Raw genomic sequence first — 25,213 nt, forward strand, 5'->3', positions numbered from 1 at the left:
GGGAATAGAAGAAACACGTGATGGAACAATCAGGGAAAATGTAGGGATTTCCCATCTTGACCTCTCTTGTCTGGAGAGAGCATGCAGCAAGGGTCCTGGTCCCAGTTTAAACCTAGTAAGTGGCTTCACCTTAAAACTCAGACAAGTCAAGATGTGCCCGAGGATTACTGGGGCAAGAACTGAGAAACATTTTGTGTAAGAACTCATCTGAAGGTCAGGAACCATGTAGGCACAAAAATTTGATTGAGGAACCATGAAGCCAGCATACTTGTCACTTGGACAGGGGAGCAGAAAAAGCCAATGGCTAATAAGCCTGAGAACTGAGGGGAGAGTGGAGGGACCAAAGAATAAGAAAAATGAGGAGAGCTTTTTCACCATTCACTCTACTGAGTCTCTAAGAATGTCATAGGGGAAACAGCAATTTCTGTGGTGACAGGAAAGGTGCCCAACCAAAACCAACGCTCTCCACCTTCAATGATGGTGGCAGCAAGAAAAGACATAACCAAAGTAGCCGGGGCAGGTGTGAGGGAAACAGTGGATGCCAGACAATAGCCAGTCCCCGAGCAGAAGTGACGCATTCTTCTTAAGATTCCTGGAATTACTCGTAGATTCTCTACAAAGGAGATGTGCGCAAAGCTGTGGAAATATGGGGGAGCTATTATCATGACCTCATTTTTGACTGCCCACATTTTTTGTGGCCAAAAATTATTGGTTATCCTTAGAGAGCTCAAACAACCCACAGCTTCTACCAACTCCTTTATATGATAATATCTAAATATCTTTATTTTTAGTTTTGAATTCCCTGCTAATCATTTCACTTGACTATCTGACATAAAAGTCAACGTGATTAAATAGAATTTGTCATCCTTTCCTCCCAAAAAAAGTCTTCTTCCTTATTTTCTTACATCCTATTTATCATTTTCCCAACCAGCCTACACTCTTAGTTATCTTTTTATTTCAACCAGTCACCAAGCTACAGAGTTTTTTTCACTCATAATGTCTTTCATTTATGGCCCATCTTTCTATTCTCTCTACTATCATCATATTTCAAGCACCAATCTTCACATAACTCACCATGTATCTACACTAGCAATCTCTCACCTCCAACTCAGAAGAAATGATTCCACTTCCTTCTAGTTATATGATCTTGAGCAAGTTCCTTAATTTTATTATGCTTCACTTTCCTTACTAGTAAAATTATGATAATTAGTAACTGCTACCTAATTAATAATTAAATAACAATAATAGCCAATACTTACCAAGTTCTTACCATGTGTACTGTTCTAATATAACAGCAAGACACACTGAGTGCTACCATGTGCAAGATACTGTTCTAAGGGCTTTACAAATATTAACTTACTTGATGAGATCAATTATTTAAAGTGCTCACAATAGTTCTTGACTCATAGTCAAGCTCTCGATAACTTCTATTATTAATATTACTATATCACAATTTTAATTATGGGGAGTTTTGTACCCTTTCTCCAGGTTTCTCCTCTTACTCTATCCCTAATGAGGAACAGAGTTGATATGGTGGGATAAATCCAAGGAGCTTTGCTGGGCCACAGTGCTAAGGAATGGATTTTTGCTGTCTCATAGTAAGGTAGGACTATAAGCTTCCACAGGGGTTTTTTCTCTCTCATTCATATTTGTCACTCATATTCTCTCTCTACCTCCCCCTTCCTCTCCGTCTTTGAGTTCAGCATCCTGCAAGTCCTTTTCCCTTTATTTCCTTGTGTTTCTCCTCCTATATAACTGATACAGTAAAGGTGCCCTAGGGGAGACCATCTGAACTATAAAGAGAAAACCTTCTTCCTGTTGCACTTGCACTTTCACTGGGTTCATTTTTTTTCCTCGCCATCAAGATAGTGAAGAATAAAAGTGATTTGATTATTTCTGACTACTCTTCTTTAGTCTCTTTGATTTCTGTTTGTCAAAAGTTCCTGACCACAATCCATAACAAAAAATGCATTTTACACTGTATCCAGTACACATATGCATAAACACATACATCTGAAGAAACTTACACACAATAGTAATTTTTACTACATATACCCTGATAGTTTCTGTTCTCTCCTAATCCATGTTTTTAAAATTCTGTCTATAAACAACCACACTAATTTCATATCTACTATATTGATTTTTCAACCTCCTAATAAGTTTCAATACTTGAATCCCATGAGGCAATCCCATAGGAATTCTTTCCTAACACTCCTCATTCCCATCATCAGTCTCATTAGGTGATTAAAACTCCCCAATTCTCCATCAGAACTTGTGATTATTTCTATCACAGTATATTTAAAAGTGTATTATAATTATCAACTTGTCTCTCTCTCTCCAAAAGTCTGTAAGAATTTTGAGAACAGATTATTTCTTATATCTGTTTCCTTGATGCCAGGACATGTAAGGTGATTAATAATTTTTAGTGGAAACAAAAAAATCAATTCCCGAAGACTCCCCAAATTAACATGGGCAAAAGAGAGTTTATCCCACCAGCCCATAATTATACTTCTATATTCCCCTCCTTAGTTAACAGTATTGACATTCACCCTGTCTTCCACACTAGAAGACTCTTGAGTCATCCTCAATTTCTAACTCTCTCTGTGAGTCTCCCATCATCAGACTTTCCCTCTGCCCAAAATGCCTTTTCCCTACTGGGAAAATTCTACTTATCTTTCAAAACCCAATTCAGATGGTGATTTCTCTCTGAAGACTTAAAGAAAAAAAAACAAAAACCTGCAGTTCCCTTGTGGAAACTAGGAAATTACATTCTGGTGCTCCATGGTTGGGGAGAGAAGAATCCCCACAGACTCAAATCTTGACCCTCAGATTCATGTTTCCCTTACAGAATCACTCACCTACCCACTTTTCTAACGCTAATTGTTAAAACCAAAAGGTAATGTGTTGTAAACAAAAGATTTATACAGGGAAAAATATCCCAGGAGAAGCATGTCTAATTTCAAATAGTAAAATATTAGAATCATCAGCCAACACCTGGAAGATCTTGTTTGATTTTATAAAGGGAACAAAAGAGTTTTCTTTTAGTTTCCCTTTTCTCCACAAGGTTAAATTAATCATTCCCCCATCTGTGCTCCCCCAGCAATTTAGGTAAACTTCAACAATAGTTCTTAAAACCTTGTTATAAGTATCTGCCTACACATATAACTCTTTCACTCAATTGCAGAAATCAAGTCTTATTCATTTTTGTATGCCCAGAACAGTGGCTGGAAAATAGTATGTCTATACTTTAAAGTTTAAAAGATAACAGGTTTTTAAAAGCTTATTTAAATAAGAGGGTTCCCAAGCAATATACATTATCTAAACAATGTATACATCTTTCAATGAAAACATATTCTGGGTAAGTACGGTAAGAAATTTTTCATGCCACATCAAGTTAGGCAATTTAAGCATTAGAAATAAAGTTGAACAGTGCTTTATTATTATCCATAATGAAATAATGCTAATCACAGGAGAATAAAATTATTTTCTTTACAGTTCATTTATGAATATAAATAACACTGATGAATAACACTCATCATAAAGAAAAACTTTCTTGAATTGGGAAACTGTTCTACAGCACTATAAAAATAGTGCTTTTTGAAGAACACAGCTCTTTGTACTTCAATTAAAAAGTTCATTAAAAAGAAAAAACACTTTACTTCCGGAACTTTCTAAAACGACTTTTGAAAAGAAAATAATGTGCTAACTTCAAAATGAAAAATTTATATGAAAAACGAAGGAAACCTCATTTGAATAATGCTATTTTAGAAAAATTAGCAAACCGTGTTATAACTTGCAAATCTTATATCTTGCTTTCCCTTGTGGGAACGGCAGTTTATGCTTCAGACAGAGCAAGCAATCTTTTCAAATCAAAGAAGTTATACACATGAAATCTAAATTAAAAGTCATAAACTTTAGGATTCTGATGTAACCAAAGAGTCTATATTTTCTTGGCATGTTGTTAATACTTTAAATCCCAGATTCCCAGAGACTATATCAAAATTATAAGCAACTTAAAATAATAAACTTTTTTGAAGTAAGAAACTTCAGAGAATATTTAATCTAGGAGTTTCCACCTGTGTCTCAAAATGTGTGAAATGTGTTGGATGCTCTTGCTATTACTCAAGGAGATTTCCATTATTAAGGGGAGAAACACTGAAAATGATTGGGATTACCAACAAAGAAAAAAAAAGCCTCACAGCTGCTCTGCCCATCTTTTCTTCAATGACTTACATCCTCACACTAGATCTATTCTTTGGCTTCCACCCTAGAGCACTTAGGTTAAAAATCAAACAACCTAGGGGCTGGCCCCGTGGCCGAGTGGTTAAGTTCGCGCGCTCCGCTGCAGGCGGCCCAGTGTTTCGTCGGTTCGAATCCTGGGCGCGGACATGGCACTGCTCGTCAGACCACGCTGAGGCAGCGTCCCACATGCCACAACTAGAGGAACCCACAACGAAGAATACACAACTATGTACCGGGGGGCTTTGGGGAGAAAAAGGAAAAAAAAAAATCAAACAACCTGGAGTAGTCTTTCGGATAGCCCTTGCTCTAAAGACAGACGACTGTGTCCAAATCTTAACTCCATTTCCTTACTAGCCAGATTACCTTAAACAAATTATTTAACCTTTCTAAGTTTCATTTCTACGTCTATAAAACAAGAGCTGAAGTACCACTTACCTCAGAGGGTTGCTATGAGAAATAAATGAGAGGATCCACAAAACGTTCTTAACACAGAGCATCATAGGGAGTAAAGGGTCAACAAATAAGATGATGATGATGATAATGATGATGATGATGATAGCAACAACAGAGAAAAAGGGAAACAAAATCAAGTACAGCATTCTTTCTACAGGATTCAAGACAAGATTAAGCTTTTACATATTGCCCTGAACAGTTTTCCTTTTAAATACTAAACTGGAAGTCTTCAGGCTGGAAATTCTACTCCTCATTTCTAAATTCTTGGTGGATTGTTTCTTCGTGTCTTTTAAGCAAGTAAAGTACGCATACTTTTATTGTGGATCTCAATTGTTCTACCTCTAGGAATTAATCTCCCCCAAATTTAATGTGCATAATTATTTAGTTATAAATATCTTCTATAAAAACATTACACCCAATATGTTTAAAATTTTCTTTTTTAAAACATACATACATATGGATATACATATGAGAAGATATACATTTAAAATCTAACAGCTTTTAGGTCTGGTTGATAAGATTACAATTTTCCTTTCCTTTCCTTTTTTTTGGAAAATTTCTAAGTTACACTAAAGAGAGGTTATTGTATGTTTTGCTCTAACCTAAGTACTACGTAGTTCACTCTAAGAAAGACAATAAAGTCAGCAGATTTCAACAGATGTTAACAAATTATGCTGAAGGTAGAAAGCACAGATATCAGACCTGTTTTTGAAACAAGTACAACATAACAGTTGGATTTTAATGCTATCTCTGATCAAAGACTATGCTGAAGGATTTTTGTTCCTCCCACAAACAAATATTGTCAAGGTATCCTAAATTTTCAGCTTGTGTCTAAGTTCAAATCATATGACAGGTTTGGGGGAATTTATGTCTTGGTTTAGGAAAATAAAACTCCCCTAAAGAATTAAAGAGACATGATAGATTTCTTACCTTGTAAGATTTAGCCATAGCCATCAATCAGGAAGTGATATTATTCTGGTTTTGAATTTTTTCTATAAATTTCTTATTCATTTTTTAATTAAAAAAAAGTTCACAGCCTACAACTCACTACCTATAGTCCACCAAAAAAAGCCTGGTTTTAACTTCACTTCTTTGGGAGCAGTGCTTTCAACCTTTTCAAGCCTATAAAGAGTTCCACCGCCTGCCTCTCCCCCCACCTCCACCCCCAACCAGCTATACACAATCTAAAATGTTGAAATATTAAATTTTGTGCTTTCCAATGAGTTGGTCCCCAGCAGCAGCCATGAGGAACCAATGGTAGCCCTCAGACTTCTTTTGAAGAACCATTAATTTAAAGAAATGATCAGAGGGAAACTATTAATTAAAAAGTAAGAGAACAAACTGAAGTAGTACTATTTGTTTTTAACTTCTTAACACTGCAGCACTGCCCAGGAAGCATACAGTATAGCTAAAATAAATGTATATTCTGACTATAGAATTATTCTTATTATTAGATGCCACACTTTTGAAAGAATGTGGATAAAATGGTCCAAAATGCTAGCTAACCTCTCTCACTATTCAGGAGTCTCTATTGTTTACATGGCTTCTAGAATCCTTGGATTTATCTCAGTAGGTATGCATAATAAAATGGCCTATTAACTGTACCCATGTCTGCACAAAGCTTTAAGTTAGAAATGGAGCATTCCTTTCAGGTAAAGGGTACTTATTACCTATACCTCTTAATATTTGACCTCCTACAATGACCATCCATCTAATTAAAAAATTATTCAAACTTTTGACCTTAGGGCCCTTAATCCGGAAAGGTGATTAAAACCTAGAGTTACACATACACTATACTAGAGTGGTAAAAGGAAGAAATGCAAATCATAAAGCATCTCAGAAAATTCATACTTATTAAATCCCAGTTACATCTGACACTTATATTAACAATATAGAATAATGGGCTTTTCGTGTCTGCTCCAGCTTCCAGAGGCTCCCCAACAGGAGCATCTGGTGATATCATGAAGTTCCCACTAGAAACACCTCTTCAGAGTCACTTTAGAGCTCTGGCCTAGACTGGTCACTCCACCTTAACCAGACAGTCCTGGCAGCCTCTCTCTGCTCACTGGTGTAGACTTTGAACAGGTTCCACACAAGCTGGAGCAGAGATATATTCTTCACATGTCCAACTTAAAGGACAACAGAAAAAAAGGATGCCTCCATTAAGGATGTGAAGCTACAAAAATTCATTCACGCTTTCTTTCACTCATTCATTCCTTCATTGCAAAACTACTCAGTTCCAACTCTGCCTGGCATTGTGCTATACAGTGGGATTCTTTACCCTTGAAAATTACAGATCTATTCACATTTTATTCAGAGATTTAAGAGCCTTTTTAAAAAATAACTTTGTTCTAATCTCATCCCCTTGTTTACAGACTTATGGTTCTTCAGCACTCCCCACTTAAAATTGAGGTGAATATTTTCCTCTTCCTTTTGATATTTCTCCATGAAATTTTATTCACATAAAAATAACTTGTATTTCTGTAAATACCAAATGTCTTAATTTTTCTTTAAAAAGCAAGCTTTGAAAGCTACATTAATAAAGTTTAAAAATGGACATAAACCATATTAATTTAACTTGGAAGTATATTGGGTTGCTAATTTTTCATTCACCTAATCTTTAATTGTATTTCCTATGTACTACAGAGTGACACATGAAGGTTTTATGGGCACTCTCATATATTGCTTGTACAAATAAAAATCTTTAAAAACTATCTGAAAGGTAATTTGCCAAAATGTATCTAAAGTCTTTAAAGTGGTCTTATCCTTACACCCAGAAATGTCATATTTAAAAAGTTATCCTAAGGAAACAGTCAAAAATATGTACAAAGATGTTCATCATATATTATTTATAATAGGTGAATAATTGAGCCAAGCTAAATATCAATAATAGGAAGCTGATTAAACTAGCAATGGTTAAACCATATGGTATATGGATACTACAAGTCACTAAAAATCACATTGCAGAAAAATATTTAAGGATATTTGCATATGTTTGGCAAAATAAATCAGGTAAACCTGTGATAGATGAAAAAGCAAATTGGTGTGATCCAATTTAGAGAAGGAAGAAAAGAAGGGAGGGGAAAAGGGAGAGAGAGGGAGAAGGAGAAAAGGAAGAGAGAGAGGAAAGAAGAAAAATGGTGCAGAAAAGGATGAGAAGAATTTATAATGGTTTAGAAGTGCAAACTTTAAAGTCAAAAGCCTAGGCTTGAATCTGTGTAATCTTCAACAAATGAATCTCTCTGCTCCTGTTTCTTCATCTGTAAAATGGGTGACTAATAAATAATACCTTCATCACAGGGTTGTGGGAGATATTAACTAAATTATTGTATTTAAACTGAATACAATACTATAATGCCTAGAACAGAGTGATCATTCAATATTAGTGATATATAATAACATCTTAAAAATAACTAATTCTGGAAGGTGGTGTAGATTATTTTCTATATTTTTCTACATTTTCCAAGTTTTCTCCAATAATATGCAATGCTTTAGAGTTAGGACAAAGCAATAAATTTTTTTTCAAAAGAGAAAGGCATCTGATTTTTATATCCTTTTATTACAGATACTTTTGAACTTTGTTTTCTTCTTTAACAAGTTCTTTAGTGTTTAAGCATCCCCTTAATTCAGATCACTATAACTGGAAAAAGATCATATATAATTAATGAAATATAAAATTTATAAAAATAAACCTTTCTCCATATTAACAAGATGACAGATTGCTATATGTAATAAAAGCCAGCTACATGAATGTATCTACATACTGACAAATCTCTAAGTTCCTTAGAAAACTGAACTGAATAAGGCTTTCACATTCACTGATAAGTCATTCTCCATTGCCCAGAAGAAACCACTTTTCTCTCTGATGTGTCTCTTGATCAAAAAAAAAAAAAGCAAGGCAAGAGAAAGGAAGTGGCTCAACAAATATAAAGAGGTTTTTAGGAGGCTTCTTGGATGATTTCCTCAGATGTACATAACTCCAAAGAGGCCAAATACCCCAAGAGGTACAAGAGTGTAGCAATCTATTCACTTTGCTTGTACAATATCTGTGAACAAATCTGTGAAGACGAGGCCACGGATTTTAGATCCTTTAGCTCCTCATTGTTGACCTAGATGTTACATCCTATTTAAAAAAAAAAAAAAAACCCTTCCAGCAGTATGAATCAACTTAAATTTAGGTCCATGGGATACCTGAATTACATGGATCAAAGCTATTAGAATTAAGGGGTTCAAATGTATAGGAAACGGTCTATCAAAAAAAATTGAAAAGCACTATGGCAGACGCAAAGGGACAAAAACATATAGTCCTTGTATTACTTACCTACTGATACAAAAAAAAAAAAAAATCACTCCAAAACTTAAAACAAAAATCATTTACTTGCTCTTGATTGTACAATTTAGGCTATGCTTGACTAGGTGGTTAGTCAGCTAGTCTGGCCTGAGACCACTCAGGCAGCTGCAGTCATGGAGGGAGCCATGGTCCCAGAGGACAAGCTCCACTGTGCAAACTTCCAACAAGCCTCGTTTGCATGATGTTTGCTGATATTCCACTAGCCAAAGGGAGTCATATGGACAAGCCAAGAGTGAGCGTAAGAGGGGACTACATAAGCACTTGGGAACCAAGAGGCTTGACTCTTGGGGTTTGGGGTGGAAAGAGGGGATATTAATGTAACAATCTACCAAAGTCCTGCCCTCTGGATCCAATAAATTATATTCCTCCTATGTGGAAAATATACACCACTCTTCCCAAGAACTCCAAAATCTCCTCCAACTTTTGCAAATGGATCAAAGTCTGGTACCTCACCATATGGGTCAGGTCCAAGTGTGGCTGAGCATCCTAGGATGCAACCTGAATGCGGCTTATCTTGAATCAGAGGCTTATAAACTAAAAAGACAAATTATCTGTCCCCCAAACATCCAACGGAAAGACGGGGACAAGATAACCACAATAATTTTGAAAAGTACTAGGAGAAACAAAGTCGTCACTTGTCCATAGCAAGTCTAAATTGCAACAGCAGTTGTTGTCAGGGCCTCCTACCCAAGGGACAGGAATGCTCTTTTATTAGGGCCTATTTCTGTTCTTTGGAATGGTTTCCTAATCTATTGCTCTCCATGGCTCTTCGCTCTGTTCTCTGGGCTTTGGGCTCCTAGATTATTTCTTTTTAAAAAGAAATGTTCCTGTTCATAGCAAGTTGGGGCCCAGAAGCCTCTTTTTAAAATCACCATCCCTTTTAGTATAAGCCAATTCAACACCCTTAAAACTTTGTAGACTTCCTATTGATCTAACCGGGTTTCATTCCATTCCCCCTAAAACTCTACCCATAACTCTTTTCAAACTAGCTCTTTCTCACTTTGGAAGTGTCAGTCTAATGTGTCACAAAGCCCTTAAGATTCTTATAATCTCTTTTTTCTAGCTAACAGAATTAAGTAACATCTCAAATCTTTCTGAGGTCTTAACAAAGAGTCTTCCAGTCAAGATTTGATCTTCACTCCAGGCCATATCTTACCTTAAGAGTATTTTTGCCTGCTACAAACTGGGAATGAGAAACTCTTATTTGCCAACACAGAAAGTCCTGGGCACCCTGAATTTCCTCTGATTTCTGCTTTCAATTCTTTTCCCTCTTCCCAAACCTTATACAAAGCTATAAGAAGTTAATCGATGATTTCAATATTCTGCCTGGAAATCTCCTTAGCCAGATCCATAAATTCATTAGGTACATCTTCATATTCCAAGTTCCTACAGGTAACAGTTTTTTAAACTGTTTCAGTACCATAAAGCAGGAGTCACCATCATTCCAGTCTCCAATAGCCGTTTCCTCACCAGCTTTCATTAACAGTTGTTTGTCATCTGTCTAGCCTCTTCCAACAATCCCCTCACCATTTTTCCAGCCCCTAACTGCCACCTAGTCCCAAAACCAATGCCACATATTTTAGGATTTTGTTATGGCATCACCTCACTAATAATATCAATTTTTGTTCCAGTTACCTATCACTTCAAAACAAATCAAAACTATATGTCTTAAAAGAACAATTATTTGCTTGTGATTCAGCAATTTGGGCTCAATTCAGCTGGGCAGATCCTCTGGTCTCTCCTGAGGACACACATGTGGCTGCAGTCATCTGGGGCTCAAATAGGGTTCGAAAGTTCAAAACGGCCTTACATGTCAGGCATTTAATTGGGGCTTGCTGGCCAAGACGCTTCATTTGTCCTTCAATGTCTCCTCCAAGAGGACAGCCTGAGTTCCTTGCATGTTCTTCACAAGTGTCTACCAAACTTCTACTTGAGTAACATTTGCTGATGTCCCATTGGCTAAAGCAAGTCACATGGCCAGAGTCAAGTGGGGAGGAAACTATACAAGCCAATGAGAGGTGTGATTTATTAAAGAGCCATTACTGTAAAAAGCTATAAGTCTCCCATCATAAGTGAACAGGCCATTCACTCAGCTGACACTCTTGTGCCTCCTTTTGGTCATTTTTAAAACTATAGTAATAGAAGTTGTTTTATATCGTAAAAAAAGAAAGAAAGAAAATTAGCTGGCAAAAAAATTAACCCAAAAAGAATTTACAGATAACTAAACACTCACTAATGGAAGCAATAAGCTACAAAGTTGAGAAAAGACGTTTAAAAATTAAAAATAAAGTAGAAAGACGGGCTGGCCCAGCGGTGCAGCAGCTAAGTTCGCACGTTTCACTTCAGCAGCCCCGGGTTCGTCAGTTCAGATCCTGGGTGCAGACCTATGCACCGCTTGTCAAACCATGCTGTGGTAGGCGTCCCACATATGAAGTATAGGAAGATGGGCACAGATGTTAGCTCAAGGCCAGTCTTCCTCAGCAAAAAGAGGGGGATTGGCAGCAGAGGTTAGCTCAGGGCTAACCTTCCTCCAAAAAAAAAGAAAGTAGAAAGATAATACAAAACAAAAATAGGAAAAAGAAATAAAAACAACTAGTAAGAAAAATCAAAAATGACAAATACCACAAATTGATAAAACCATTAGTATAAGATATTAAAAATAATAAAATAAGCTAAAACTAGCACAAATGTATGATAAATGATTTGACAGACAAAAGGATGGGGAACAAAAAATATATTTTTTATTAAAAAATAAAAATATACTTTTTTAAAAAGTACTAAGAGTTAGAATTCAAAAGCCTAACAAAACAAGGCGATCAGGATTTTTCAATCAAAACAGTTCCTCTCTCTGGCAAACACCCCAACAATTTGCCCTCATCCAAGAGTTGGGGCTCTCTGTAAGGAAACACTTCTCAAATTGTAGTATTTAGAAAGCTTGTCACAATGCAGATTCTAAGGTCCTAGTTAGTGATTCTAATTTTATAGATCTAGAATGGGACACAGGAATCTTCACGCATAAACACCCCAGGTGCTTTTAATAAAAAAAAAGGCCCAACTACCACGCTAACTGCAAAAGGGCTTTCTCAGACCATGGGCCTCCTTATCTTTTGTGTTGGACTTCTTGCTTGAAGCCCTTATGGCAAGCCCACATTCAAAATTTCAGAATCAAGCTAACATGCTCCACTCCCTTACTTATAGCTCAATTTGAGCAGCTTCACCCTTTCAAGCCTCCCTCCAGCAATAAAGCAGCATTTTTCAAATTACAGGTCACGACCAATGAGTGAGTCATAGAATCAGTTTAATGGGTTGCGACCAGAATAGAAAATATCAGAGGGCATTGCACATAATGATGGTAATTACGGTTTAAGTATTGTTAATGAAACTTTTGTTTCAGCTGTGAGTATGTGTACAATAAAAAACTGTATTACTTAACATGAGTCATGGGCAAAAAGGTTTGAAAATCTCTGCCATAAAGATTATGATGGATTCATCAAGAGGCTAAAAAGTTTTCAGGTGAATAGTGCAAAAACACTCTCAAAGTCAAAGAAAAAAATTTTTTAATGATGATAATTTCATTTTATCATATTTCTGTAGAGTTTAATTATTCAGGCACTTCAATGCTTCAAAGAACAAATTTAATATGCATTTATTCAGCATCCCTCTAAACGAGTAGGTGAGAGAAATATGGTCCCTTTCTTTTAGAAGCTTACAAAATAGAGTTAGTATTAACCCATGAAGTTACCAGAGAAGTAAAGGACAATACAAAAGAATTTATAATCATGAGTTAAATTTACTGTATTTCAAATAAGTGAATGATGGAATTAGGGAAGTTGTGTGAAGAAGACAGGATTTGAGTTTAGCCTTAAAGGGAGTGTAGGATAAGAAAAAGCAGAGAGGAAAAGGTATAGTAATGAGTCTCATTATACTGTCAAAGTAGGCTAACTGCCCGTAAAAAGAATCCCAAAAGTTCAGTGTACAACACAATATGGATTTACTACACCCATTCATTCAGAAATCCAGGTTCTTTCTATCTTGTAGATCCCCCATCTCTTGTGGCCTCAGAGTCCTCAGCCAGCCCTCTGCATCTAGCCAGCAGACAGGAGAAGAGAGAGCATGGATCATAAAGAAGTCTTTTCTGGGCCAGGCCTGGAAATGGCGCCTCGCTTTTCATCCTTTTTCCATTGGCCAGAACTCAGTCACATTTAACTACTTTTTGTTGTTAGTGTCCTCATCTTCCAGCGCTATAGCAGACAATGCTCTCCTGCTACTCATAGGACTTTTTTTCACAGCCAAGTTTTTCAGAAGTGCGTGGCCATGTCCTTCTTCCTAGTCTGTCTTAGTCTGGAAGCTCCACTGAAACCTGTCTACGATGGGTGACACTGTTGGTATTTGAAATACCGGTGGCATAGCTTTCAGCATCATAGCAACACAAAGCTGCCACAGTATGACAACCAAGAGACAGGAGATGTGGTCTCCTGACCTAGAAGTGAACGCAGGCCACAGGGGTCAGAGAGCCAAATCTTAAAGACTAGACAACCAGGGCTACCTATTGGATTACTATGCAAGGTAAAAAATATCGCCTAGGGCCAAAATGGCGTACCTCCATTCATCTCTATATTTATCTCATGTCTCTTATAATTAAAACACCCCAGACATGATACAATGAACCTATACAGGAAGACTCTGAAAGATGGAAAGAAGACAGAGTGGAGGCTAGGACATTAGGACTTAAGAAACGACATGGTGGTGAGTTCCCTGGGTTTTCTTTTTGTTTCCCACATAACCTAGATGGAGTGCTGGAGAAGGCTGCAACCTGGAACCACCAAACACAGGAAAAGAAACCTAAAGAAAAGTCCACTCTCTCTAGCCAAAGACTAGGAAAAGAATGGCCTAGCAGAATAGAAAACATTTTTTATAATACCTGCCCTAATGCAGCCAAACATTAAAGACAAAACTGCCCCAACACCATGGTATCAGTGGGCTGAGCAGGAAGCTGGACTTCCAGCCCCACCCTGCAGCAGTGAGACCAGGTAGGACCTCTTCGCTTCCCCCAATGCGGCAACAAAGAAGTAGAAATGAGAGTGTAGGCAGTGCTAGTCAGCCCACTTTCCCACCCAGGTGTTAGTTTGGCAATTTCCTAAAAAGTTAAACATAAATGTACCATACAGCTTAGCAACTTAGCAAGTATCTGCCCAAGAGAAAGGAAAACATGTCTACATAGACACCAGTACATGAATGCACACAGCATCATTATTCACAATAAGGAAAATGTGGAAACAACCTAAGTGTTCACCGACTGGTGAACAAAGAAACAAAATGTGATATATCCCTACAATGGAATACTATTCAGCAATAAAAAGGAATGAACTACTGATGTATGGTACAACATGGATAAACCTCAAAACACATTACAGTAAGTAAAAGAAGCCAAACACAAAAGATCACATACTGTATGGTTCTATTTACAGGAAATATCCAGAAAAGGCAAATCTATAAAGCAGATGAGTGGTTGCATAAGGCAAGGGTAGGAACGAGGATTAACTTCAAATAGACATGAGGGATCTTTTTGGGGTGATGGAAATGTTCTAAAAGGTGATGATTATACAACTCCATAAATTTATTGAAAATCTTTAAATCACCTCACAATGGGTAAATTCAATGGTATATAAATTATACCTCAGTGAACATGTTTTTTAAGAAGTAGACAGAAAACAGTATACTGAACTATCATGTTACCTACCACCTAGATTCAACAATTATGAACTTGCAGCCAATCTTATTTCATCTATAACCCCATTCTACTTTTCCTCTTCCCATATTACTTTGAAGTAAATCTCAGCTAGTACATATTTCATTCCAAATTTTCTAAGATTCATACTAAAGAAATAAGGATTCTTTAACCTAAACATCTTTAGCTAACATCTTTGCCAATCTTCCTCTATGTCGTATGTGGGTTGCCGCCACAGCAAGGCTGTTGATGAGTGGTGTAGGTCTGCGCTTGAGATCCAAACCTGTGAACCCAGCCCACTGAAATGGAGCATGCTGAACTCAACCACTAGGCCACAGGGCCAGTCCCTCTTTTATTTCTTTAAACATACTACATTTAATATAGTAATTTAAGATCGTTTATTTAAGATAGTTCTAATCTCTAAAGGCTTAAAGGTCTAATTCTGCTAAAGGTTGTTAGTGACTCTCACAGTGCTCATTTCATCATGTGAGATCATGGTCATCAAACTTTGCATGTGCCCAGAAGGACTGGTGATGGCTTGTTCCAGGTGCCTGAGGCTGCTCTAAACCCAGGTTCACTGTAAATTAATTTCTCAGTTTAGGGTTTTTCTGTTGCAGTGAATGTGAATTCAAACCTCAATCCCACATTAGGGTTTTTTCCTCTATTCAGACCTAGACAATTTTTCTTGCAGAACTGATTTTGGTTCTAGTTTATCCATTCTCTAAAGGCATGTCTCTTCCAAGATTCTGACTTTATTCAGAATTTCTGTTCCAACTTCCTACCTTATTTGAGCCCAGAGGTTTGTCTTCTGATCCCCATATGGCCATTAAAACCACAAACCGTGGGGCTGGTCCTGTGGTGTAGTAGTTGAGTTTGCACGCACTACTTTGGTCACCCAGGTTCGTGAGTTCAGATGCTGGGCACAGACCTACACCACTCATCATCCACACTGTGGCTGCAACCCATATACAAAATATAGGAAGACTGGCACAGATATTAGCTCAGAGCTAATCTTCCTCAAGCAAAAAAAAAAGAAGACTGGCAAGGGATATTAGCTCAGGGCGAATCTTCCTCAGGAAAAACAAAACAAAGCAAAAACTCTAGGTTACCAGGAATTGACAAATGTCCAAAGGACAGCTGAGTGCTTTAATGAATACTTTTTTAATGATGGCTTCAATGAATAATGGAAAGGTATTCCCCCTTATTTGTGGTCTCTGGTCATTCAAAGTGACCCTGGAAGGTCAGTATGCATTTTTAAAGATTTCTAATGTTCTATTTCTAATTTTTTATGAGTGTTGCATTGGAAATATTTTCAAGATATCTAATATGCTGTATTTCCATAAATTGAAGTCTAATTCCTTCTTATAAGGTCTATAATTTTCAGTTTAGAATAGGGTATCTTCCATCAACCTGAGCTTCAAAGTTTAAAATCTTTCATATCCCACTATAACATAAACAATTTCTTTCTTTGTTTAAATCCCAAATGTACTACAAAACAATCCCAAAATTAAATTACTTAGTAATTAGATCATTCCATAAACCAAAGTAAAATGGAGCAAAATATCTCTGTGAGCAGCAATAGTATAGGGAGGCATTACAGCATACTGATAAAGCATAACTTTTATTAGTTATTATTTAATAAAATGGAAAGCATTATCAGAGTTGGCTCAAGCCAGTTCTAATACTTAATGGCTATGTTAGCGTAGGTAAATTATCTCAAATGTCTGGCCTCAGTTTTTTCAAACATTAAGTTTATATTAGAACTTCAGTCAATATCCCTTAATGTATCTAAAGTTCTAAGCATATGAATCTGAAGAATATTAACTTTAAAAATCTGTAAATGAAAAGCATTAGGATATCAGTCATCAAGCAGCATGACTCAGAACTGTATATAGAAGTATTAAATGTTAAAGGAGCATGATGTATGCAAGCTACTCTCAAATGCTTCAATAACAACGTTTGTGTGTGTGTGTATATATACATACATACATAGTTGCGTGTGCCATCATACATAGATACATATATGTATGTGTGTGTATATACGTATGGGAGAAAGCTGAGAAAGGAAAGGAGAGGGAGGGAAAGAGGAAGAGAATAAAACAAACGTGGCAAAATATTGAATCCTGGTGAATCTGAGCAAAGAACACCTGGGAGTTCTCTGCACTACTCCTACAACTTTCCTGTATGTCTAAATTTACTTCAACATTAAAAAAAGAGAGAGTGTTATGAAGTCAGTGTTTAAATACCAGATATAATCCTGGCTATATAAAACAGGAGCATAGTGTTATTCCATCATGAGAGGAGAAGAAAATCCATGAAGGGACATTATGAAGTTATCATTCACCAACTGTATCAGTATCACATATGTTTGTTTCTATAAATACAAACTGATCTATTTGAATTCTCTTTTAATGACAGGTTGCAGAACTACATAAAAACGCATAACATCCTAAGGGGTAAAAACCTCAGGTGAGATTTTTGAGCCAAAGATAATTTGGAATAAAGCTCACATGTAAGCCAATAAAGCATTCCAACATTAACTCCTGGCTTCCTTCTAAGAGAGCCCCAGACCACCAAGGGGAGTAGGAATACAGAGAAGTCAGCATCAGAGGAAATGTGTGCCCGGTGGTTGCCAGCATCTTGGAAGTGCAAATTCAGCAGGTAACATAAAACTCCCTAACTCCATGTTAAATTCTGGTGCATAAATGACAATATATTTCTTTGCTTGAGAGTCTATTTGTATCCAGCTTCTCAGAATGTCAAAATAATTAGAAATAATTAAAAATAGTTACAACCAACAATAATTGTTGAAGATTAAGTCCACTGTAGGTTTAATTTTTTTTTTTTTTAATTTAGGAAGATTAGCCCTGAGCTAACTACTGCCAATCCTCCTCTTTTTGCTGAGGAAGACTGGCCCTGAGCTAACATCCATGCCCATCTTCCTCTACTTTATACGTGGGACGCCTACCACAGCATGGCTTTTGCCAAGCAGTGCCACGTCCACACCCAGGATCTGAACCGGAGAACCCCGGGCCGCCAAGAAGCTGAACGTGCAAACTTAACCGCTGCGCCACCGGGCCGGCCCCAGTAGGTTTAAATTTTTAAAAAATAAAATAAAATAAATAAATGTGACAGAGAGAGAGAAAGAGAGAATGTGAACATTTTTGCTTGCTTTTTTGACAGAACTTTTAATTTTAAACTCAGCAGGAAACAAGAGAATGACTACAAAGAGCCAGGTAGGAGTATAAGAGGTTTATTACAAACCAAATGATCTTTAGGATCATTTGCAGGTAGCTCAAAGTCAAGACAATTTTGAACCAATGAATGTACATTATTGATGAATTCCTCAATGCTAATTAAACTCTACTTTCTCTCACATTCTCTAATTTTCTAATATATTCTGCATAAATCTTCCTCTGAAGTCTGAGCTAGAGAGACAGTATTGTGTAGTAACGTTTTCAAGTATTCTCCCCTCTGGCTATGCAAAACAGAAAGAGGAAAACGGTACACTATATAAAAATTATGTAGTAATTGCAACAAAAACAGGACAGTGACACTTGAAATTACTTCTTTCACTTACTTTTTAAAATCTGAAATCTTAATTTTAAATGTAGAAGGCATACACCTTTTATAAGAACCAGTGACCCCTGCTGCAGGCATTCTCACTCAAATAAAATCTAAAACTTTGGTGTGAGATCATTAAACTATTCCTAGGGCACCCTTTTACTCTAAAAGCTTCTGTAAGCGATTGAACTTCTAATTTGAATAATTGCATTCCACTGACATAAATTCCCTCTGTAGTTTCGACTGTATGCAATATCAGTCTTCATTTCCTGAGTTAAATTAATGTTGAGTAATATGGTGCTTCTTTAAAAAAAAAAAGGTGCATCTACTTTCATAGCAAGCTTTCAACAATGAGTAGAAGTGATTCATGTGCACTAAAGGGGAATAGGTCAGTATGAATAATCATTAACCAGCAATTTCTGCCAGATTCACTGTGTGCAGAGCATTTCAAAAGGCACATATCATCCAATAAGGAGGATATACTTACATAACTTTATAAAAAAATCAAATGTTTCATAAACTGAATCCTATTTTTCATTGAATTATATCATTATATCATTAAAAACCATTTTCATTTTTATGACTTACCTTCAGCTAGCTGCAACTCCCCATGTTTGATCCCCTCTATCCTTCTAGTCAGATACTTAATGAATTGTAAATTAATATTGGAAAACCTAACCTAAAAAAAGAACCACTGAGGAGTGTTTATAAAGTAAAGAATTATTTCTTATAAGAGGAAATCCTGAAAACGAGCTTCATCTATTAAATCTCAAGCCAATAGAATTTTTAAAAGACATAAAAACAGCTCTTACACAAAATTTGTTACTCAAAGTGAATTTCCAGTGTTGCTATGATAGTGTTTATTGAATAAACTTCAAAGGACTAGTATTATATGTTCCTTGAATGAGATTTGATCTTTCAATCCATGGATTTTCTTAAATAACACGTCTACAAGTTGCAGAGTGACCTTTAAGAAAAGCCACTCTAAAGCGATGATCCAATTGGCCCTGAGCTATTTCCAAGCTAAAGACATCTAAAATGGATCAATCTGTTCCAGAATTCAGTGACTCGGAATTTCAATCTATTCCGATTTTGTCAGTCTCGGCCTACAAAGACTAAGGTCATTGTAGGTAGACTCAAAGACAAATATAACTGTTTAGGTTACCTCTGAAATCAACCATATGTCCTCGGAGACACAGTGGCTGTGGTAGACATACCTACCTACTCACAATTTTTCCTTCCTACTCCACCTTTTCCATGACTTCCCTGTGGGTGGAATATACTTCCCCATCTCATTGACTTTGGATTTCACCCTATGACTTGCTTTGACCGTTGGAATGTGGACAGAGGAGTGCAAGTTCTGAACTGGGGCATTAAGGGGTTTTGAGTGTTTCCACTTATCCTCTTGTGTCCTACTATTACCCATGAGAAGAGTACACCACAGGAAGCCACTGCTCCTTCAGCCTAGGACCCACAATGAGAGACACACAAAGCAGACTGAACCAAATCCATAGTCTAGAGTGACTACAGTCAATCCACAGACCCATGAGCAAGAAATAAAGATCTGTATGTGAGCCACTCAAATCTTAGGGTTGTTTATTGCCATAGTAAAAGTTAATACAGTGGGCAACAATAACAAGGCTCAAGGTATTATTTTCTGATACCACTCTGTTCCAAATTAAAATTTCCAGGTCCATTCTCCAAAACAGTATGCTAAACTGAAGAAGTTTTCATTTCTGAATGTACCAGGCACTAGCCAAACATCTGTCTGACAGCTTGATATATTCTATATTAATCTCATCTGAAGATGTATCCATCATTCAGGATTAATAATTCTTGAACCTCCTCAACTAAACTACAGGTACCTTGAAGACAGAATCTGTTATTTGATTCACCATCCCCCATAGTACCTAAAATGGTGTTTTGCATTTACTAGCCATTTGATAAATGACTCCCTATGCTACCTCAGTTACCAGTGCTTTTCATTATTGTCCACATCCCAAAGTGACATCTTGAGTCACAAAATTACTCCTATATTTGAATTGACAGAAATGACTAGATACGCTCTTTCTACCTGAATACACAGAAGAACTAAATTGCCATCCAACAAATGATGCTCAAGGCTGATAACCTACACTAATACGAATTCCTTCAAAATGGCACACAGATTCCTTCCATGAATATTGAGATGCAGTTTGGATAGCTAGATGACACATCCCATGGTGCTACATACAAACATGCAGCCGAGATGTGTCAGCATTCAAGGGTCCAATTCCAATAGAGATCCCACGAAGAGGCCTAGCAACCCCTCCACTGGAGCACTTTTCTGTCTTCAGTCTCTTTATAATCAGTTCTCTGTGCCACTGTCTTCTGCTCACTGGCCCAGCTGTCTAATTTTCTCCATCATCCTCTGTCACCTAACTAATCCATGTTATTTTCTTTTCCTCTTCTTTATGCTTTTCTTCTTTCTTGCCTTGCTTTTTTGGCCTTCCTTTCATATTTCTAAGCCTAGGTACAAGATACCACCACGCATCTGAACTACTTCTTCCATTCACAACAAATCAACCAACTGCCATACACCAGATATAATTTTCAGGCCTCAGAGTCAATAAAAGCAGGTGTGTTCCTTGCAGGATGCTCAGGGACTTCCAGAGATCTCCACACACCCTGCCAGCTATTTTAGTACTTGCATCATTACAGAAATTTAAAGACAAGAATTTTTTTCAAATTTTTTGTGAGAAATTCCGCTGAACCACATGGTCTAAACATGTTCAGTTCATCAAAGCTGTGAAGTAGCAAAGATGTCTTCAAATATGCAGAATTAATTCATCACCATATTTCATTATTCCAATTTCTGCTCCTAAATAATTTTAAGTATGATTTAGTGATATCTAATGAAATTGTAAATAAATTATCTGTTAGAAGTAGTCTAAAATTCCTGAAATATAGACCCAACTATAATAAACATGCATTTTTCCTTTCTTCCCAGAATATCCTTTCCCCTTTTATTCTGAAAACCACACACCTCTTCTTGGAAATGTCACCCCGACCTCACCCTGAAAGCCCATGGAACAATGTGGTTCAAATACATGCTGCCATTTTCTTATTCAGCCTAGCCGCAGGCTAGGGGTGTGCACCTGTGCAAAGCTGGGCCACTCAAGGAACCCTAAACTTCTGGCCAAAGTTAATCTATATTTATATAGATAAGGGCATGTGACCTAAGCTGAATCAATCACAGTCCTTCCCCAAGATTTTTCAAACCGAAATTAAGGCAAGAGAAGAAATCTCTCTCAGAAGTTAATGAAATTGGGCATCTTAAGGCATGAGAGCTGCCAGCAGCCATGTGCCCTGCATTGTGGGGAAAGCTGGTCTGAGAGAAACTAAGCCAAGATGCAGACAGAAGCAGACGTTAGAAACAGAGAAGACTGAGCACCCTGGCAGCGACCAAGTCCCTGGTTCCAGTTGTCCTTGACGATTGCCACACTCCTGCCTTCCTCCTGGGTTCATTATAAGCCTTCCAATAAATTTCCCTCTATACCTAAGTCAATTCAAGCTGTTTTTTCTATGGCCAGTAGCCAAGGAAATTCTACATAATACACCAAACAAACTCCAAGGTAACAAATTCGACTTCTTGGGGGTAAGGTCCAGGAATACTGTAAGCAATTCTAACGTATCTCTTTTAGCATTAGTCAACAGACTGGCATTTAAGAATGATACTATTTTTTTTTTTGAAAGAGTTTATTTTTTCCTTTTTCTCCCCAAAGCCCCCCGGTATATAGTTGTGTATTATTCGTTGTGGGTTCTTCTAGTTGTGGCATGTGGGACGCTGCCTCAGCGTGGTCTGATGAGCAGTGCCATGTCCGCGCCCAGGATTCGAACTAACGAAACACTGGGCTGCCTGCAGCGGAGCGCGCGAACTTAACCACTCGGCCACGGGGCAAGCCCCATAAGAATGATACTATTTAACACTTTCTTCACTGCCTTCTTTACTGGGAATAAGCCCTGTCTTTTCATAAGACAGTAAATTTCTTGTTTTCTTAGTGAATTTCCTTGGCTCTTAGCATAAGCCATGAACACAGATGTGCAGTGGGTATATACTGAACTAAAAACATGAAGACTGGGATACATGATCTTCTAGAATATCACTGATGCAAGCAAAGGACGTTTTGTATTCTGGAAAAATCCATCTCAGGATAGTGATGGTTGTGCAGCAAGACAGCACAAACAAAATTGGAGAAAATTATTATTAATGTGATTATTTTTTACCAAAAGATACATACCTGTGGATATATTCAAAGGGATCCAAGGGACCAAAAAGGGATTTGGGTAGCTGTGGAGAAGTCAGATTTAATCTCAAATGAAGAATCTGACTCAAAAACTCAGCAAAGAAAGTCTAGCTTTCCCTAAGGATTAGGTCTAAGAAGAGGCTGCCAGGAAGTTAAAATTAAAGAGGCAGGAAATGTAAAATCCCATCTGTGTTAAATGTTTTAAACTGCATTTGGAAATAAAGCCATATACCTGTAAATCCCTCTTTCTATGTTTACTGTACCCCTGTAACAAAATATTTTAGAGGCGCCGGCCCCGTGGCCAAGTGGTTAAGCTCGCACGCTCCGCTTTGGTAGCCCAGGGTTTCACTGGTTTGGATCCTGGTCGTGGACATGCCACCACTCATGAGGCCGCACTGAGGCAGCGTCCCACATGCCACAAGTAGAAGGACCCACAACTAAAATACACAACTATGTACTGTGGGGACTTGGGGAGAAAAAGCAGGGGGGAAAAAAAAAACGACTGGCAACAGTTGTTAGCTCAGGTGACAACCTTTAAAAATAAATAAATAAATGTATTTTAGAATTTAAATGACCAGTTTGCTTGGGGGTGGTGACCCACCTCTATGGAGGGAACCTGAGGGACGAGGGTTGAGTTCAGAGTCTCGTAGCCAAGAGAAGGCCCTAACCACCCTCAAATGATAGAAGTAGAGGTAAAAATTCAGACAGCCCTGCTTTAGGCCTTTAGCTTCACCCATACAGCACACACTCCAAGAATCTCACTGAATACCAGAGCTCAGGAAGAGACTCATTTCCCATATAATAACTACAGTAAAAAAAAAAAAAGTGAATCCATTCTACCTCCTTAAAGCTATGACCTTAACTAGTTCTACCTGAAACAAACAGAAAAAAAACGAAGCTGGTTAATCCCTGTATAATTTTAAACTCGTAGAAGCTTATATATTCATTTTATTTATTTGTTTTACACAGCTATTTAGCACAATGCATGAACTTAAGAAACGCTAATAATGGAGGAAAACGAATCATACTACAAAACGCAAATTCTGAATTGTATTAACTACTTAAATAGCTAGGTTCTAGACATCAACTTTAGAATAACTCTAAGTTATTCCAGAAGACTATTTGCATATAACTTTTTGAAATCTCCACTCAAAACTTCTTTCAGTGTAAACTGTACATAATCTTTTAATCACCAACAAGCTTAAAGAACATACTAAAATATCTGGGGTCAGTGCTCTAGACTTTTCTACCTACTAAAAGTATATATATATATATATATATATATATATATATATATATATAAACAGTAAAGTAAGTGAATTTGACTAAAACCATCATGCAACTGTGCTAATAATTTGGTCTTAAAAGGATATTCGAATATGGATAATTAACATTTCTTAAAATCCCAGGCCACATCCACAAAAAATAGTGTCATTAAGTAAAATTTGTTTAGGATCTCCACTTATGATTCTCAGAAAAAAAAACCACTACAGATGCAGATAACTATCTGACAATTATCTTTATTCACCTCTACTCTGCTTATAATATGACTACATTAGAAGACCACATAAAGAAATTTAGTAAAGCTACATTTCAGTTCAAGGCCTTTTTAAAACTTTTCCATTCCCAGCGTAGAAATAATACATAGAAATCTCATTTCTAGCGCTCAAGAAACAATGAAGCATGTGCTCTAAAGAATGAAGTCGTTATTAGTTTTCACCTGCATTGATGCTCCTTCCACTCTTGCCACACAGGCGACCCGATCCAGGAAAGTCACTGCCACAGGCACCGCCACAAAAAAGCCTTTACAAAAGGCTTTGAAGTATCTTGTCACCCAGCCTTGTGACTGTGCCATACCTAAAAACACAAAGAAAACAAGTATGAAAATAACCTCAAAAAAGGTGAAAAAGAAAGACACAAACACAGCACAAGAAAAATAAGAGTTAAGGAAGAAAAACCTCGTCTCTTAACATATTTCATACTCATCCCTGTAACCACTATAATAAAATTAACTTAAATTCAAAAGCAACTACATTAACTCAGGTTTACTCTTCTCAGTAGCTCAAGTCCACTTGATAACTTCAGGGGAAAATTTCTCTCCACAAAACAATGTTATAAAAAAATACATAAGCATGCTAAAAGTAAATCTTCTTCTGTTGCTGACTATTATGGTGGAGACACCCCTTATACCCCTGATATCTGTTCTCCTTCTACAGTAGTAGTTTTAATGGGACGTGTGGCTGCCCAGCCTCCCTTGGAGCTAAGAATGACCATGTGACTAGGGTCAAATGAATGGCATACGAGCAGAAATGATACACTTCCACATTGTGCCCTTTAAAGGAATATGTCCTCCCCTTTCAGTTCCCCCATTTTATGATAACTGTGATAACGAGGTGATGGTAGGAGCAGGAGTAGCCATTTCAAACCGTGAGATAAAGCTTCAGTTAAAGATGGCAAAGCAACAAAATAGAAGGGTTCTAGGTCCCCAGCACCATGGAGGCACCACAACTGCCCTGCATAGTTTACACTCGAACAGCTTAATGAGAGATAAGTCACTTTCTATCATGTTTAAACCACTGCTATATTGGC

At 37.2% G+C, this 25,213-nt stretch overlaps 1 protein-coding gene across 13 annotated transcripts in view; it reads right to left on the reverse strand.

Moving 5' to 3' along the window:
• Positions 1–25,213, reverse strand: part of IMMP2L (inner mitochondrial membrane peptidase subunit 2) — an 848,424-nt gene that overhangs the window by 781,665 nt on the left and 41,546 nt on the right. For all 13 annotated transcript variants that reach the window (XM_070617586.1, XM_070617584.1, XM_070617583.1 and 10 more), the window contains one exon: positions 24,345–24,481. In XM_070617586.1, coding sequence (XP_070473687.1) covers positions 24,345–24,479 — 135 coding nt within the window. In that variant the 5' untranslated portion in view covers positions 24,480–24,481. The remainder of the gene's footprint in view (positions 1–24,344; positions 24,482–25,213) is intronic.

Source organism: Equus przewalskii, chromosome 4 (genome assembly GCF_037783145.1).
Source record: "Equus przewalskii isolate Varuska chromosome 4, EquPr2, whole genome shotgun sequence".
In the NCBI taxonomy this organism is placed as follows: domain Eukaryota; kingdom Metazoa; phylum Chordata; class Mammalia; order Perissodactyla; family Equidae; genus Equus; species Equus przewalskii.